General features: G+C 35.5%; 1 protein-coding gene across 1 annotated transcript in view; it reads left to right on the forward strand.

Moving 5' to 3' along the window:
• Window positions 1–17,787, forward strand: part of TANC2 (tetratricopeptide repeat, ankyrin repeat and coiled-coil containing 2) — a 474,294-nt gene that overhangs the window by 132,598 nt on the left and 323,909 nt on the right. Inside the window, exon 4 of the mRNA XM_030923595.1 lies at window positions 8,634–8,705. Coding sequence (XP_030779455.1) covers window positions 8,634–8,705 — 72 coding nt within the window. The remainder of the gene's footprint in view (window positions 1–8,633; window positions 8,706–17,787) is intronic.

Here is a 17,787-nt window from a genome sequence, read left to right on the forward strand (position 1 = left end):
TTGTGTTGAGTTTTTGCCGTGTATATTCTCTTGTGCACTACAAAGCAAGAGCTGTTTTTGAAGAACTTTCCACACTGATTACAGTCATAAAGTTTGTCTTCGGTGTGAGATCTCATGTATATTTTGGAGGTGACTATAGATCAAATACTGTCCTGCTCTGAAATTGTTCAAAGGGTTTCTTTTCGTTTTGAATTCTCCCATGTCTCTGAAGGGAATATGGTTACTGAAGGTTTTTGTACAATCTTTACATTCATGATTTGTCTCTTGTCTGTGATTTCTGTCTCCTGCAGAATGACATTAGCACTCCTTTTGAAGGCTTTTCTGTATAGATTTCATTCATAGAATTTATTTCACTAGGAGTCCTTTCTATTTGCATCTCACTGATGCAGACAGAGTATTGAAAAGCTGAAAGTTTTTCTTTTCTCATGTCTGCTATTACTGCTTCTGTTCAAGTCTGCACTGGAGATTCTAGCCAGGGCATTAAAGCCACTGCAAGTAAAGATGTCCCTTCTGTGCTGAGATTGTGAGACGAAGACACCAAAAGAAGACCCTGGGACAGAGTAGTCCAGGCAGATGGAAGGGCCAGAGCTGAGTCTCCGGAGAAGACTGGAGGCATGAGTCAGCTTTGCCCCTCTGTCCAGCTGGGGGCTACCCTAATACCCATGTCTCAATCGGGCTGAATTACGTGATACACAAACGAGAGAAAGTCCCTACTGTTAAGATACTTTCATTCTGGAGGAGTGAGAGAAATAAAAAAAGAAAGTCATATCAGGTAATGATGAGTGCTGTGTGAATTGAGGCGGAAAGTGGGAAGGGATGAAGTCAGAGAAGTTGGAAGGGGAGGAGGCGAGAGAATTAAGTAGGTGGTAACCAGATCATGTAGAGCTTTGTAGACCATGGTAAAGATTTGGGTTTTAATTTTCTTCTGTTGCTGATTGACTTTATGATCTTTAATTAGTTATTAAACTTTCTCTGCTTATTTTTTTTTTTTAGTGTTTAATAGTGTGTGATTGTGTGAGATAATTGTAGTCTCAGAGTGGTATAAATCTTTGCATGAAAGAACATTAGGAATAATTTAGGCCAAACCCCATTGTTTCAGACATACATGAAAGCCCTTTGAGAAATTATGCATTGTTATTGTGTATATTATGTTTGACATGCCTACACTAGTTTTAGGGACCAGATTACCACCTGTGCTGTTACTTTCTTTTGAATACTTTTTAAAAGTGGACTTTGGAGATAAAATATCCAATTAGAAAAGTTCACAAATCATAAGTGTACAGTGAGTAAGTTATTACAAATTACTATAGATTTTTAAAAAGTCAGGTTTATTTAAATTTAATTTATGTAAGTAAAATTTGCCATTTTAAGTGTACATACCATGAATTTTTACAAACGTATATAGTCATGTTAAATACCACTAAATCACATATAGCTTATTTACATAAAAAGTTCCCTCATGCCCCCTTGTAATCACTTGTCTCCCTCAGCCTAATCCCTAGCAACCACTTAACTGTTTTCTAATAGTATAATATTTCCCAGAATATTTTGTAAATGAAGCCATGCAGTATATAGTCTTTTGACTATACTACCCATTTTTTATTTTTGTGCACACATCAGAAGTTCATTCCTTTTATTGCTGAGTAAGATTCTGTTGTATGTATATGGCACAATTTGTTTATCCATTCATCAGTTGATGGATATTTGGGTACTTTTCAGTTTGTGGAGAGTAATAGTAAGTGTGCTATTTGTGTGTGGGAGGAGGGACATATATCTTCATTTCTCTTGGGTAAATTCCTAAGAGCTGGATTTCTGGGTCATATGGTAGGTTTACTTACAAACTGTCAAACTGTTTCCCAACTTATATATACCAGTTGATATTGTTACCATCAGTATATGAGATCTCTAGTTCATTCTTGACAGCACTCGGTTTTGCTAGTATTTTGTTTTTTAATTTTAGCCATTTTACTAGGTGTGTAGTAGTAACTCCTAGTTTGGATTACCATAATGATTAATGATGTTGAGCATCTGTATTAGGCCATTCTTTCATTGCTATAAAGAAATACCCGAGACTGAATAATATATAAAGAAAAGAGGTTTAATTGGCTCACAGTTCTGAAAGTTGTACAGGAATCATGGTGCTGGCATCTTCTTGGCTCCTAGGGAAGCTTTAGAGAACTTTCAGTCATAGTGGCAGGTGGATGGGGAAGCCATCTTCTCACATGGCGGGAGCAGGAGCAAGGGGTGGAGGGAGGTGCTGCACACTTTTAAATAACCAGATCTCATGAGAACTCACTATCACGAGACAGCAACAAGCTATGAGGGATCCCCCTCTGGCCGTCATCCAAACACCTCCCAACAGGCCCACCTGTAGCATTGATAGTTACAATTCAACATGAGATAGGAGATATCCAAGCATTTTTGTTTGGATATTTGTGGACAAATATCCAAACTATATTAACATCCATGTTTCTTACTTAGTGAAGTGTCTTTTCAGATCTTTTGCCCATTTTTAAAATCGGGTAGTTTGCATTCTTGTTCCTGAGTTAAGAGTTCTTACAGCCTAACTACCAGTCCTTTATTAGATATGTGTTTTGCAGATATTTTCTTTCATTCAGTACTGCTTTTCATTTTGTAACAGTATCATTTGAAGAGTAGAAATTTTTAATTTTTATTAATTCCAATTTATCAGTGTTTTTATATGACCCCTATAAAAAATGGTATCCTTTGTAAGAAATCTGCCTGACCCAAGGTCACACAGATTTTTCTCCTATGTTTTCTTCTAAAAAGTTTATAATTTTATAGTTTTATAGTTTCTTCTAATAGTTTTATAGTTTTTTTTTTTTTTTAAACATTTTCAGTCTGTGACTAATTTCTCTTTGATGTTTTCGTGAGTAGAGGTATGCTTCAAGGTCCATGTTTTTGCATTTGGATGTCCAGTAGTTACAAAATTAATTGTTGAAAATATCCTTTCTACATTGAATTATCCTTTCACCTTTGTCACAAATTACTTGGCTATATGTGTGATTCTTTCTCTGGATGCTCTAGACCGTTTCATTCATTTTGTGTCCATTGTTTTTCTAATACCATCTAAGCTCTGGATTACTGTACCGTATGGCAGTTCTTGAAATTAGGTACTCTTTGGACTCTAGTTTTGGTTTTGTTTGTTCAAAATTGTTGTGGCTATCCTAGTTCTTTTGTTTTTCTGTATAAATTTTAAAATTAGCATGTTGATTACTATAAAAACAACTGCCTGGTATATTCCCATAAGGATTGCTTCAAACCTGTAGATCACTTTGGAGACAATTGACATAGTGATATGGAGTCTTCAGATCCATAAACATGGTACATTGCTCCATTTAGGTTTTTTGGATTTTGTTTTAGTTTTTTTAGAGACGGTATCTCACTGTGTTGCTCAGGTTGGTCTTAAACTCCTGAGCTCAAGCAGTTCCTCTGTCTCAGCTTCCTAAGTAGTAGCTGGGACTGTAGGCACACGCCACAACTCCTGGCTCCATTTAGGTTTTTAATTTCTTTTATCAGTTTCTTGTAGTTTTCAGAGTACATTGTATGTATTCTGTCAGATGTATTCATAAATATTTTATATTTGTAGTGTTATTGTAATAATGTTGGTTAAATGTTTTTTAAAATTTTCCAAATGTTCATTGCTAGCATATAGGAAGACACTTGATTCTTGTACGTTAACTTTGTAACCTGTGAATTTGCCTTACTGACTTATTTTTTCTTACAGCTTTTTTGTAGACACCTTAGAATTTTTACATAGGCAGTCATGTTGTTTGATCATATGATCCTATACTCATTGTTAAACTTCCTGTTTCTTGCCTGATGTATGGACTTGTAAGGACGTTACAGAGTCACAGAGTGATGATACAAGCTCTGAATTAAAAGGACATTTGAAATAATTTAGGCAAAACTCCTTTGCTTATGCTACATATGCAAAATTGCCTTATCTTTAGGGGCCAGTTTATCAGCATGCTATATAGTTTTCTCCTGTGTACTTTTAAAAAGTAAGCTTTTATTGAAGCATGACATATAAACTGAAAAAATCTCCAATGATGTATACAGTTCACTGAATTATCACCAAGTGAACATATTATGCTAGAGGTTTTTGATTTCTGGGTTTTTATTTGCAGTTATTTTTATGACTTGAAAAACTTGAAGGCAGTTCTCTAGAATATGTATTGTCTTCAACTGAAGAGTTTCTCTGTTAACTTGAACTTTAATATCTAATAATCATTTATGTTAAGTATAATACTTCGTGATGACTGAAATCTTAATTGGATCATAGTCACTCCTGACATTTCTTTGGTGTCCATACACTTTAGATTCTGGTGCATTCTGAGCTCAACTTCTGAATGTCTAGTCACCAGGTGTCCAGCATAACTGAATTTTTTCTGTCAAGTTAGCAGTTTTTAAATTCTGCCACATCTCCATCACATTATCTCAGTCACTTTTAATTTGGTTGACTGAAGCAGGAAAAGAAAGGTAGAAAATAAAGATTGAGTAATGCACAGTATCAGTAGATGCTGTCTTATATGCTTGGTAAATTGGACTCCCCCCATCCCCCCCCTTTTTTTTTTCACTTCATGTTGTAAAACTATACATGTATTCCTTATGCTATGCAACTTTGCAGAAGCTCCCACTGGTATAGGCCAAGTATATGTCCCTGCCCCACTGATGCTGCTCTTGGCTTCATGAGTTCCTTGGGCCAGTGGAATGTTAGTGAGCAGAGAGGTTTTTCTTGGTTGTTTTTTCAGTAGAGACAGGGTCTCACTTTATTGCCCAGGCCAGAGTACAGTAGTATGATCGTAGCTCACTGCAGCCTCGAACTCCTGGGCTCAATTGATCTTCCTGCTTCAGCCTCCCAAGTAGCTGGGACTACAGGTGTTTGACACCACACCCAGATATTTTTAGTTTTTGTAGAGACAGTGTCTTACATTGTTGCCCACATCGATCTCTAACTGCTGGCTTCAAGCTACTCTCCTGCCTCAGCCTCGCAAAGTGCTAGGATTTCAGACGTGGGCCACTGTGCCCAGCCTTGAGCAGAAGTCTTAAGTATGTTCCTCTGATTTGACTTGGCCTCCTGTACTCCTCTTTTCTGCCAAGAAGAGCATGCTACATATATTCACTTGCCTTCAGTGACTGGACCCAGTATTGAAGACACATAGCAGTAGTTTTGAACCTGACCATAGTACTGGTATCTAGCTAGCCCTATCATGCCCAACCTCGATTAGCTGACTCAGAGTCAGTCTGAAGGCTCATGAGCATACAGGAAATGTTGTAAACCACTGAGATTTTGAGATTGCTAGTTACCCAGGAAAAGCTGGTATATAATCAGATTCTCTGCTCACCAGTCCTTTTAAACTTGTATTTTTAGTTTTTTCTCTGTAGCTACAATGAGTTCAGGCACAATTTATAGGACAAAGAAGATGGAAGAAAATATTTTAAGCAGAGAAGTAAAGTAGGACAGCCAAACTGGACTAATTGCAGTATTATTCCTTAAGGAGTGTTATTAGATTCTAAAATTATCTGCCAATTTTTAACATTGGAACATTTTAAGTGAAAAGAGGTGCTTCACTGAATCAAATATATTGCTTTCAAAAATTTAATGCTGATTTTTTTCAATAAAAAGATTCCTCAGTTAAGGAGTTACACTAATGGCTTGCCTCTTTGTTTACGTAACTATAAAATACCGCAATTTCATATGAATCAATGTCAATTATATTCATGAAAGATTGGAAATCAAGGATGAGAGAAAGAGACTTGAAAAGTAAGTCTAGGAGATACAGTATTCATCTGACCAGAATTCCAAAGAGAGAGAAAAGAAAAGTTGGAAGAGAAGATTTAGTCAGTGTAGTAAGTGAAAGAACCCGGAGATGAATGAGAAGAAAAAAAGTTAAGATATATCCTAGTTAAATTCCTGAAATCCATGGATAGAGAATAAATCCTAGATTTCTCCCAACAGAAGTTTGGGATAAGATAATAGTGGCCTCGTCTAAGGTCGTGGTTGAAGAAATGGAGAGAACATGGGAGATTGTGGGTTTGCCTCTCCTGAACGCGTCATGTAAATGGAATAATACAAATGTGGTCTTTTGTGTCTGACTTCTTCCACTTACTATGTTTTCATAATATGAATCAGACCTTCATTCTTTTTATGGCTAGGTAAGATTTCATTGTATAAATATGCCACATTTTGTTTATCCGTTCACCAGTTAATGGCATTTGGGTTGTTTCCACTTTTTGGCTACTATGAATAATGCTGCTGTGAACGTTCATGTTCAAGTTTTTGCTTGAAAACCTGTTTTCGTATCTTTGGATATATACAAAGGAGTGAAATGGCTAGGTCATATGGTAATTGTGTGTTTAACTTTGAGGAACCGCTGTCTTACATTTCCACCAGCAATGTATGAAGGTTTTAATTTTGCCACCAACATTTTTTTGTTATACCCATTTTAGTGGGTGTAAAGTGGTCTCTCATTTTGGCTTTGTTTTTCTGTAATGATTGTGGAGCTATATTACATGTGCTTATTGGCCATTTGTGTATCTTCTTTGGAGAAATGTTTATTCAAGTACTTTGAAGTTTGTTTTTTTTTCTTTCTTTTTCAAGAAATGGTCTCACTCTGTCACCCAGGCTAGAGTGCGGTGTTGTGATCATGGCTCGCTGCAGCCTCAACCTCCGGGGCACAAGTGATCCTCCCACTTGAGCCTCCCAAGTAGCTGGGGCTACAGATACATGCCACTGCACCTGGCTAGTTTTTTTAAAAATATTTTTTGTAGAAATGGGATCCCATTCCATTGCCCAGGCTGGTCTCAAGCTTATGGGCTCAAGTGATCCACTCACCTTGGCCTCTCAAAGTCTTAGGATTATAGGCATGAGTCAAGACAACCAGCTTTGCCCATTTTTACATTGGGTTGTTTGTCTTTTTGTTGTTGAGTTGAAGTAGTTCTTTATATATTCTATTAAAAGTAATGGCAAAAAAAACTGCAATTACTTTTGCGCCAACCTAATAAATCAGAGGTGTCCAATCTTTTGGCTTCCCTGGGCCACATTGGAAGAAGAAGAATTATCTTGGACCACACATAAAATACACCAACAGTAACAATAGCTGATAAGCTTTAAAATATTGCAAAAAAAAAAAAAAAAAAAAAAAAAAACCAAAAAAACCGTAATGTTTTAAGAAAGTTTATAAATTTGTTTTGGGCCACATTCAAAGCTGTCCTTGTCCGCATGCAGCCCGTGGGCTAGATAAGCTTGTTCTAGATGTTAGACTCCTATCAGATACATGATTTGGAAATGTTTTCTCCCAGTGTGAGCATTGTCTTTTCACTCTCTTGATATTATCCTTTGTTGCACAAAGTTTTTAATTTTGATGAAATCCAATTTTTTCTTTTAATGCTTGTGCTTTTGGTGTCATATCTAAGAATCCATTTCCATTCTTGGACTCTCCATTCATCATTTTAATGTTTTCTTCTGACGCATCTTCCAGTTTACTAATTTTATGTCTAATCTACCTTTAAGTCTATTTATTAAATTTTTAATTTCATAATTTCATTCCTCTGCTAAAATTTTGAACGTTTATTTTCTTAAACATGTTTAGCATATTATTTTAAATTCTGTCCCTCATTGTTTTGTGTTCTGTATTTCTCTGTGAGACTATTTCTGGTTTATATGGCTTCTCTGATTTACTTTGTTCATGTTATCTTATCTCTGTTATTGTTAATTAAGGGCTAGATGCTGTATGTGATAAATTATATAAATAATTTGAGACCTACGATGATATTACCTTCCTCCACAAAGATTTATGTTTGTTTTTAGCGGGCACGATCAATCCAAGATTGCCTTGATTTAATTTTATGGGAAATATTCAGAGCTGAGCTTTAGTCCCTGTGAGAGCCTGTCAAGTTTCAGTTCATACTTGCTCCTACAGTATAGTTCTTTGGGCTTTTAACAAAAGTGTTGAATATATATGTAAAAATTTATATATATGTAATTTTATACCATATGTTCATGGTTCTAATTTTCCTTGGGAAAAGTTTATCTGAAGTACATGATTCTGCCATTACCAGACATGGAAGTCAGCAGCATATAGATAGAAGTAAACAGCATATAATTACTCTTTTTAAAAATTAGATTCAAAGATCATTATATAACAATGTCAGCCTTAACCACTTGAATTTTTATGTATTTTCTTGGAGGTAGGGAGAAAGAAATAGAGTTACAGTGATCCTACTAGCAATTGCACGTGATGGCTTGCTAAGCAGATAAATACCTTTCATGTGTGTCTTATCAGGAAAAAAATGTAAGATCATTTCTTTATACAACTTATGTGGAAATATATTTTCTTATATTTCCTTATATGATTTCATCTCTCATGAGACAGTGAACACCTTATAAGAAGGAACCTTAGTTTACTCATCTTCAGTTTCCTAGTGCTAGACCTGGAATTGAGTACATAGTAAGTGTAGAAATGAATGCATGTAGTGAAAATACTTTATTTGATTTTTCACAGTGAAAAATCAATATTTGTTGTTCTGAATTATCCTATAAGATGTATTTTAATAGGGAAGGCAGGATCTTTTCTCACCAGCTCTTTTGTTCCATCCCCTTCTAACAGGTGGCATCTCCACAGAAAGCGACTGTGCTTTTGAGCCAGACTACGCCGTCCCGCCACTTCCAGTGAGTGAAGGTATGCAGCACATTCGGATTATGGAGGGCATGTCTCGCTCTCTTCCATCCTCCCCCTTACTCACACATCAGTCTATCAGTGTTCGGCTCCAGCCTGTGAAGAAGTTAACTGGTAAGGACTTTACCTAAATTTAGTATGTTTAACAGGAAACCTAACAATATGACACTTTAGGTCACGTCAGATATGTATATGTGCATCTTTAGGTTTTTCCTGTTTGGCCTTCCTAATGTCACAGACTCTTGAAAAGTAGAACTCCAAATGATTTTAATTTAGAGAATTAGAACAGTACTCAGTTTGACAGATTGATGTATTTATTTTCTAAATGACCCATCTGTTGTGAACATGTTTTTCTAGGTTTTCAGGAAGTTTCTGGTTTTGCCAGAATACACTGTTGTTCTGATTTCATTTATAAGCTTGTTCATGTCAGATTAACAGATGGAGACATTCTAATTTTAGGATAATAGGAGCTTGATAGTTCAGCAAAGGTACATCAGTCGTATTTTATTTGAAATTGTTATTTGTATATTTTATATCTATTTTTAAAAGATAATTTAGATATTTTCCTCTACACTGGACATTAACTTCTTAGGATATTTACGATAATTCATAAGTTATGGATTATATTGACTTCAATATGATCTCACAATATGTATTACCCATTTAGATCAAGTTGTTAGGTGTGAAACTGTCTTTATTAAATGGACTTTTGTCCTTTTACATTTTTTCAGGAAATCAATTTTAATATATAGTTGAAGAATGCTTGTGTGTAAAATATGTAATCCTGGGTCACTTTGTTAGATTTCTTCTAGCATTATCAGTATATCCCTGATGTCAGTAAGTTGGCTAGTATTATTGGGTTATAAGTGCGTGGAGGCATGAAATTAAGTTATTCACAAAGGATGTATCGACTATTTCCTATTTGACATTGAGCTAGACAGTAGAGAAGTTTATCATTATTCAAAAGAAAATAAAAGGAGAAATGAAATTTTTGGGCACTTCTGTCTATGCAGAGTGAAAGTTTTTCACTGTTTATAATTTTCATCAAAATAGTAGCATTTCTTTATAGTTCTACAAAGCATAAATTATGCTTCTTTACATTGTGTATTATTGGCATTTTCAAAAAAATAAGTGAATCAAAGTCACTTTGGTCATTAGATACTTCAGTCTAAAGACACTTTGGCCATTAGATTAAAACAAATAGGTAAAATAGCCTAATAGCATAATATCCTGAAATACCAGTTGCCTTCTAATGTCCAAAAAGATGATGAATTTTATGTGATTAGGCTTAAATAAAATCTCAATGCTTAGAAATTCTCCCTGTTTTACAGTCAGAGGTATTATTGATTACTAAAAATATAAAAATCCCAAATCTGCGCATGTGATGCGCTTCATTTTACCACACACAGTGGAAAAAATAGCAAGTCCAGTTTCTATGCAGAAGTGAGCTGGATTACCTGAAGTTTTAGAGACACCACTTTCCTATCCCGTTTGCCTGTCTTAATTTGAATGTCAACTTAATAGTCAACCTTTATTAAGAGATAACTATTAAATATAACAAAGTTGATAACATACCTAATACCACAGAGTTACTGTAGTGAAACAGTAATGCAGAGTGTAGTTGATTAATGGCGTGTATGAACTTTTGAATTTTAATTTTTTTTTTTTTTTTTTTTTTTTGAGGCGGAGTCTCGCTGTCACCCGGACTGGAGTGCAGTGGCCGGATCTCAGCTCACTGCAAGCTCCGCCTCCCGGGTTTACGCCATTCTCCTGCCTCAGCCTCCCGAGTAGCTGGGACTACAGGCGCCCGCCACCTCGCCTGGCTAGTTTTTCTATTTTTAGTAGAGACGGGGTTTCACCATGTTAGTCAGGATGGTCTCAATCTCCTGACCTCGTGATCCGCCCGTCTCGGCCTCCCAAAGTGCTGGGATTACAGGCTTGAGCCACCGCGCCCGGCTTGAATTTTAATTTTATAGTATTTGAAGCTTCTGTAATTTCTCAAATAGTTTTATTTACTGAAGACTATCAAAGGCCTAAAAATTTAATAATTAAAAATGCATTTTTAAATTTTGGAAGAAAACAACTGTTTACTGAAAGAGTATGTCATGAAAAGGTTTCTTTGGTCAATTTTCTGCCAAGTGAAACAGATGATAAGAATTGTCTAGTTTAACCTGGAATGAAATTACTTTGAAATTCAAAATAAAAACCTTAGTAGATTATTCATTAATTATCCCTTCTTGCCTAATCCTCTGTTACCCCTTCTTTTCTAATTATATCTTGTTATAAGTAAGTAAAAGGGAAGTTGAATGGAAAAAAAGTTAGCTGACCATAAAGAAATTTTCACCAAAGAATGGTTCTTTCTTGGCATTAATTATCAAAATGCAGTAATTTAATCAGGCCATTAGGACTACACTTAGTAATTTCTCCATTTCAATACATTCAAACTTTCAGGTGCCTTATATGTATTCATATTATCAACCAAACTGAATAGGTCCAGAAGAGTCATCATATTCTATTTTCTTTGTGACTTTCTAATAATCTCTGTCTCTGGCACAGTTAAAAGCAGTTTGTTTATTATTTTTCAGTGCTTTTTACTTAATCTCAACAAACGTTTGTCTGAGGCCCATTACATGCATAGGCACTGCTCTAGATATGATAGAGTGGTGTAAAAGGACCACTAAGACCCCTGCCTTCAAGGATTTTATATTTCAGTTGAGAGAAGATATAATAAATGCATAGCCAGTAAAGAAATACTTGAATTTTAAATAGTGGCAAGTACTACAAAGGTAATGGAATACGGAAGGGGATAGAAACTGGGGTTGAGGTAGAGTTTCCTTCTGTGGAATGACTGGGGAGAGTCAAAGGAGGAGATATTTGAGCTGAGTTTTGAATTTAAGAAGGAGCCAGCCATGGGAAGATCTGGGATCGGAGCTTTCCAGGCAGAGCTAACAGCCAGAACAAAAGTCCTAAAGCAGAAATGAGCTTGGCATGTTCGAGGAATGGAAAGAAGGCAAGTGTGGCCTGAGCAGAGTAAGTCTGAAGGGGCAGTAATAAAAAATGAGTTAGAACTGGGCACAATGGCTGATACCTGTAATCTCAGCACTTTTGGAGGCCGAGGCAGGAAGATTGCTTGAGGCCAGAAGTTCGAGACCACCCTGGACAACATGATGAGACCCTGTCTCTACAGAAAATAATTTAAACAAAATAACTGGGTGTCATGGCATGCCACCCGTATGTAGTCCTAGCTACCAAGGAGGCTATGGTGGGAGTATTGCTTGAGCCCAGGAGGTGGAACTGCAATGAGCTCTGATTGCACCACTGCACTCAGGCCTGGGAAACAGCAAGCAAGACCCTACCACTAAAAAATAAATAAATAAATAAATAAATAAATAAATAAATAAATAAATAAATAAATAGAGTTGGAGAGGTAGGCAGAAGCCAGAGTTTTTAGGGTCATGGTAAGGCACCTACTCTGATTGTAGGATTTTAAACAGAGGAGGAACAGGTAGTAGTATGATCCAATTTACCTTGTAATCGAATCTTGTTGGCAAATATGTAGAGAATGAAGTATGAGGGACTAGAGTATCACATGTTCATTAGCCTTGTGCAGTCAGCCCTCTGCATCTGTGGATTCAACCGAACACAGATAGAAAATATTTTTCTTAAAAAAACCATCTGTACTGAACATGTAGATTTTTTTATAATCCCTAAACAGTACAGTCTAACAACTATTTACATGGCATTTACATTGTATTAGATATTATAAGTAATTTAGAAAGGATTTGAAGCATACAGAAAGATGTGCATAGGTTATATGCAAATACTATGCCATTTCATATCAAGGATTTGATGATAATCCAAGGAAGGTCCTGGAACCAGTCCCCCATGGATACTGTGGGACAGGTGCATAGGTTTTCCTGATCTTTAAATAGTCGTTATTAGTCATTGTCTTCACTTCTGATAAGATGGGTACTTATGTTTTCATCTTATAAGATATGACAAAGGAGTATCCTTTTCCTATCATTGTTACTCTGTAACCTTTATACTCTTAACATATTTATCTTAGTCTTCCATGCCGGTGTCTGTAAAGACTCATTTGCAGATATAGGTCCATTTCCAAATACTTGGACTCATTTTCAGTCTGGAGGGAGTAAGAATGGGTAAAGACCAGCTCAAGAATAAATACAATTTAGAGCTTAAAAACTAATTTTTAAATGTATACACACCTCACTCTAGTAAGTACAAAATTAAGTTAATGTAGTAAACGTGTTCAGGAGAGACACAGACTTTGTGGTCAGACTGTTTGAGTTTGTACCCCAGCTCTGAGTGTCACATCGTGACTGTTTGCTTCTGTCTCTTCATCTGTAAAATGGGGATAGCAATAATACAACCGACTTCATGGGTGGTTGTATCATTCTTATAATCACATTGTTTTATACTTTTCAAAAACTATGTTTAAGTGCTCAGAAAATGTTAGCCGTTACTGTTAGTAGAATTTGTTTAAATTTGTTGAGAAGTTTGTAAAAATTGCTTTTCATGTTAGACACCAGTGGGAACTTTAAAGCTTTATGTGTTTTTAAAGTTGCACTTTTTAATAAGTAATAGCAATAATAATGACAATAATTTTTATTGTAATGCCTGTTGTGTGGCATACACTTATTAGCTTGTGTTTTTGTCACTGGTATCTCCACTTTACAGATGAGCAAATTAAGTTCACAGAGAGGTAAATGTCTTGCTGAAAGTAAAATGTCTTGTGGAGGATAATACAGCTAGGCAGCAGTCAGAGTTAGGATTAATATCCAGTCTCTCCACATGTGTCTCATTTTCCAAGAAGAAAATAGAGGTTTAGAGAAGTTAAATAGCTCATCCAGAGCATCTAGTATATCAGTTAAGATTTTTATTGTTTCAGGTAATAAAAGATACAGCCAAACGGTTTAAGCAGTAAAGACCACCTAAAAATTGGGCAGGTTTCAAGGTTGTTGGACTTACTTACTGGTATTACTGTGCTTTGGGGGTAATGTGGAAGAGAGTAAGCAGAGGCTCCCTGTGGTCTCCAGATTGTCGCCCAGTGCTCATTCCAAGATGCTTTCCCATAGTGTTATAAAGATCCTCAGCACAGATAGTTGATTAAGGAGTGCTAAAACTTCATTCATTCAGCTCTTACAGAGTTTATATTATTTACCCATTATGTACATTTGTTAAATTTAGTGAAACTTAAATTTTGCATATACATACTTTGGGTAGGGGTAAAAATTGGTACAACTATTTTTATGGCAATTTGGCAATATGTATCACAATTATAAGGCACATAATCCTTAATACACCAATTTTATTGCTAAGAGTTTGTTTTACAAATAAGCTTGAACAGATTTGAAAATGTGTATGTATGTGTGTACATATATGTGATATTGTTTATATAGCAAAAAATGAAAATCCAAATATTTATCAATAGGAACCCATGTGTGTTTTTAAATGACACATACGTACACACATGCGTGTGTTTGTTGGTAGCCTAGAGAGAGAACTCTTTTTTTTTTTTTTTTTTTTTTTTTGAGACGGAGTCTCGCTGCAGTGGCCGGATCTCAGCTCACTGCAAGCTCTGCCTCCCGGGTTTACGCCATTCTCCTGCCTCAGCCTCCCGAGTAGCTGGGACTACAGGCGCCCACCACCTCACCCGGCTAGATTTTTGTATTTTTTAGTAGAGATGGGGTTTCACTGTGTTAGCCAGGATGGTCTTGATCTCCTGACCTCGTGATCCACCCGTCTCGGCCTCCCAAAGTGCTGGGATTACAGGCTTGAGCCACCGCGCCCAGCCTAGAGAGAGAACTCTTAATCAGAAGTGGGAGAGGGATGACATAAGTGTTGCTGTATAGCTTTCTGTAAGTCTTATCATGTTGAAAATGCAAAATCTCTTGAGACAGTATAACAAAATGAACCCTGTCATTTCCTAACTGTGTAATCTTGCTCAAATTTGTTTAAAGTCTCTGTACTTCAATTCCCTTATTTCTAAACTAGGGGTGATAATAGTATCTACCTCATAGGACTAATAAGAGAATTCGATTAATTAGTACATGTAAAGTACATAAGACAGTGGCTGGCGTAGAGTAAGTAGTCAGAATGTTAGCTACAATTATTATTATAGTTTCCAAAGAGATGTGGGTATTGAGTGTTTATCAGCTATATCAAATATGTGTTCTGAGCTTTTGCAAGGTAGCCTTCAAGAAACTTATTTATGTTAAGTAAGTCCCTCTACTTTTCTGAGGAGTAATCTTCAAATACCGACATCAAATAGACTATTATCTAATCTCTGGGGGGGAAATGGCCTGATTTTAAAAGTATTTGTTGCCAATAGATTGGATTGACCTTGTGGCAGTCCAGTTTGGATGGCAAATAAGTCACAATAACTGATCTGATCATGCTGAACCTGGATATTTTAGATGCTAGCTATGGCCAAAGCCATGAATAAAAAGGAAACATTTACTTGTTCCAGAAACATCCTGGGGAAACCATTGAAAAGCTCTTTTGACATTAAAAATGGCCTATGCATAGTGTTATTCTACATAGTCTGATATATTTTAGTATATTCACGATATGTTCTTTGCATAATAATATACTTATCTTGCAATTTTTGAAAATGTACTAGAATTCAAGATGTACTGTGGTGAATTTTGTGATGGGAAAAAATACAGAATTGCTGGCAAGATTAAATAAGATTTCTTAAACATACAGTCTAGCATATAACAAACATTAAATATTATTTTTCTTCTCATTTATATCTTGGAAAAATGGAAACATAGTCTTGTTTTGTAAACATCCTGGAAAAATTATTGAAAAGTGAATTGGAAACTATAAAGGTCCTGTAGGTAGTATTAGTCTCTATAGTCAAGATTTATTTCAGCGTACTTATAATACTATGGCATCTGAGTAAATATCTTGCAATTTTAGGATAAACATTGGAATTCATAATATAGTATAATGAATTTGTTAGATTAAAAAATATAGGAGACATGCATGGTAGTCTTAAGTTCCATCATTGCTAATTGTTAGAGACCACGTGTTTTTGTAAGGTTAAATGAGGAAATATATACCAAGACTTTTAAGCTCTTTTGGAATAATAGAATAATTGAACTATTAGGTCTAGACCTCAGACAGTACCAGGGTACTGTTTCTAATTCGGTTTCTAACTATTTCTAATTCAGATTCTCTGGTTTATGAGATAAGGATTAGGTTATTGTAAAACAGTGTAGGATTGGATAAAAGGCGGGGGCGGGGGGGCTTGTTTCCATTTCTGGCCTTGAAGAGTTTATTTCTGTAGTCTTCCAGATCAAAAGTAGAGAATGTTAGAGGGTTATTACTTAATTCAATATAATAATTTCAATTATCGTGAGTCAGTATTGTTAAAGAAAACCAGAGCTCAACAGTAAAGTGGTAAAAACAGATTTTAGTAAGGCTCTTTTGCAGTAGTATAGAACTGGGCTCAATTCTGAATACAGTAAAGAATGTTGGGTATTTATAGCCAAGGAGAAGAGTGGGGTGGAGGATAGAATCAGTAGATAAAAAATTATTAAGAGGAGGCTTCAAGAGTAAGAGGATTATTGCCGTACCACTAAACAGTGCCTTGCTGAAGGCAAGCCATGTTGACCAGATTATCAAAGGTAGGGGGATTCTCACTAAACTGAGTTAGCAGGATTCTTGCTACGACTGGGCCAGGGGGCTTGAGGACAAGGCTCACGCAAGAGCGTTGAAAAGAGGAATCAGAGGAGCCTGACGAAAGTTTGGTTAAGTGGTGAGCCTTTGCCACTGCGTATATATTGAACACCTAAAAGGCAGCGTAAATTATCAAATAAATAATCCTCTTGTGATGTTTACCTACACTGGATTTCAAAATAATTAAATCTTCTCTTTTTATATTTAACCTGTGAGGTTTTAGACAAGAAAGTAATCTTCTAGTTTTTTTTTTTTTTTTTCATATTTGAGTGGAAGTCACTCATACAGAGTGGAAGTATTATTTATACTGTTGCAGTGTTTATTTATAAAAGGATTATTTGCAGTAGGTGTAGTAATACTGTATGTATTCCATTGAAATATAGTAGCCCTGTCTTCCTGCCTCTATTCAGCCACCACTAGGGAAAGTTTGCAAAAGTGCCCAAATGACCCTTAATGAAGAGAGAGCCAAAATAACAGGTCATTTATACTTTTAAAATGAAATGGTTTCATTTCTGTCAGGTTAGATGAAAATTGGAATGAAAGAAAAACAATAAGAAAAATATTTTAAAAAGCCAAATAAGATGAAATAAGTTAGTTGTCACAAGAAAGTGATATCAGTTTCCCTTATAAAGATGAAGTTATCCGAGTGTATAAAAAGCATTTCCAGTGAGATGTTATTTATAATAGATGCTTCTAAACAAATTGAGAGGAAGCTCGCAAATAAAGGGATGAAAAATATATACCAAATAAATGTTCAGAAAAGGATAGTATTATTTGCAATAATATTAAACACAAAGAAAAAAGTTTTATTTGATATTTTATGCAGATACAATTCATGAAGTAGATGTTAACGATTATTGCTTTTTTGTGCATGAGACAACATGGCATCAAAATGTATAAAGTTATCCAAGAGAAAAGAAAACATATGTTCACACCAAAACTAGTACACATATGTTCATAGCAGCATTATTCATAATAACCAAAGAGTGAAAACAGTTTGATGTTCATTAGCTGATGAGTGGATAAATAAAAAGTGATATATTCATATTACTTGGCATTAAAAACAAATGCTTTCATGATCCATGGTGAACTTTGAAAATGTTAACGCTAAGTGAAAGAAACCAGTCACAAAAGAACATATATTATACAATTGCAGTTATATGAAATGTCCAGAATAGGCAAATAATCTATAGAGACGGAATGTTAATTGGTGGTTACCTAAGGGAAGGGGGTCACCAACGATGGTATAGGTAGTGAATGCTTAAGAGTCTAGGGTTTCATTTTGGGGTGATGAAAATGTTCTAAACTTAAATTATGGTGACAATTGTACAACTCTGTGAATGTACTAAATCCATTGAATTGTACTTTTGTCTCAATA

Source organism: Rhinopithecus roxellana, chromosome 19, assembly GCF_007565055.1.
Source record: "Rhinopithecus roxellana isolate Shanxi Qingling chromosome 19, ASM756505v1, whole genome shotgun sequence".
NCBI classification, from domain to species: Eukaryota; Metazoa; Chordata; class Mammalia; order Primates; family Cercopithecidae; genus Rhinopithecus; species Rhinopithecus roxellana.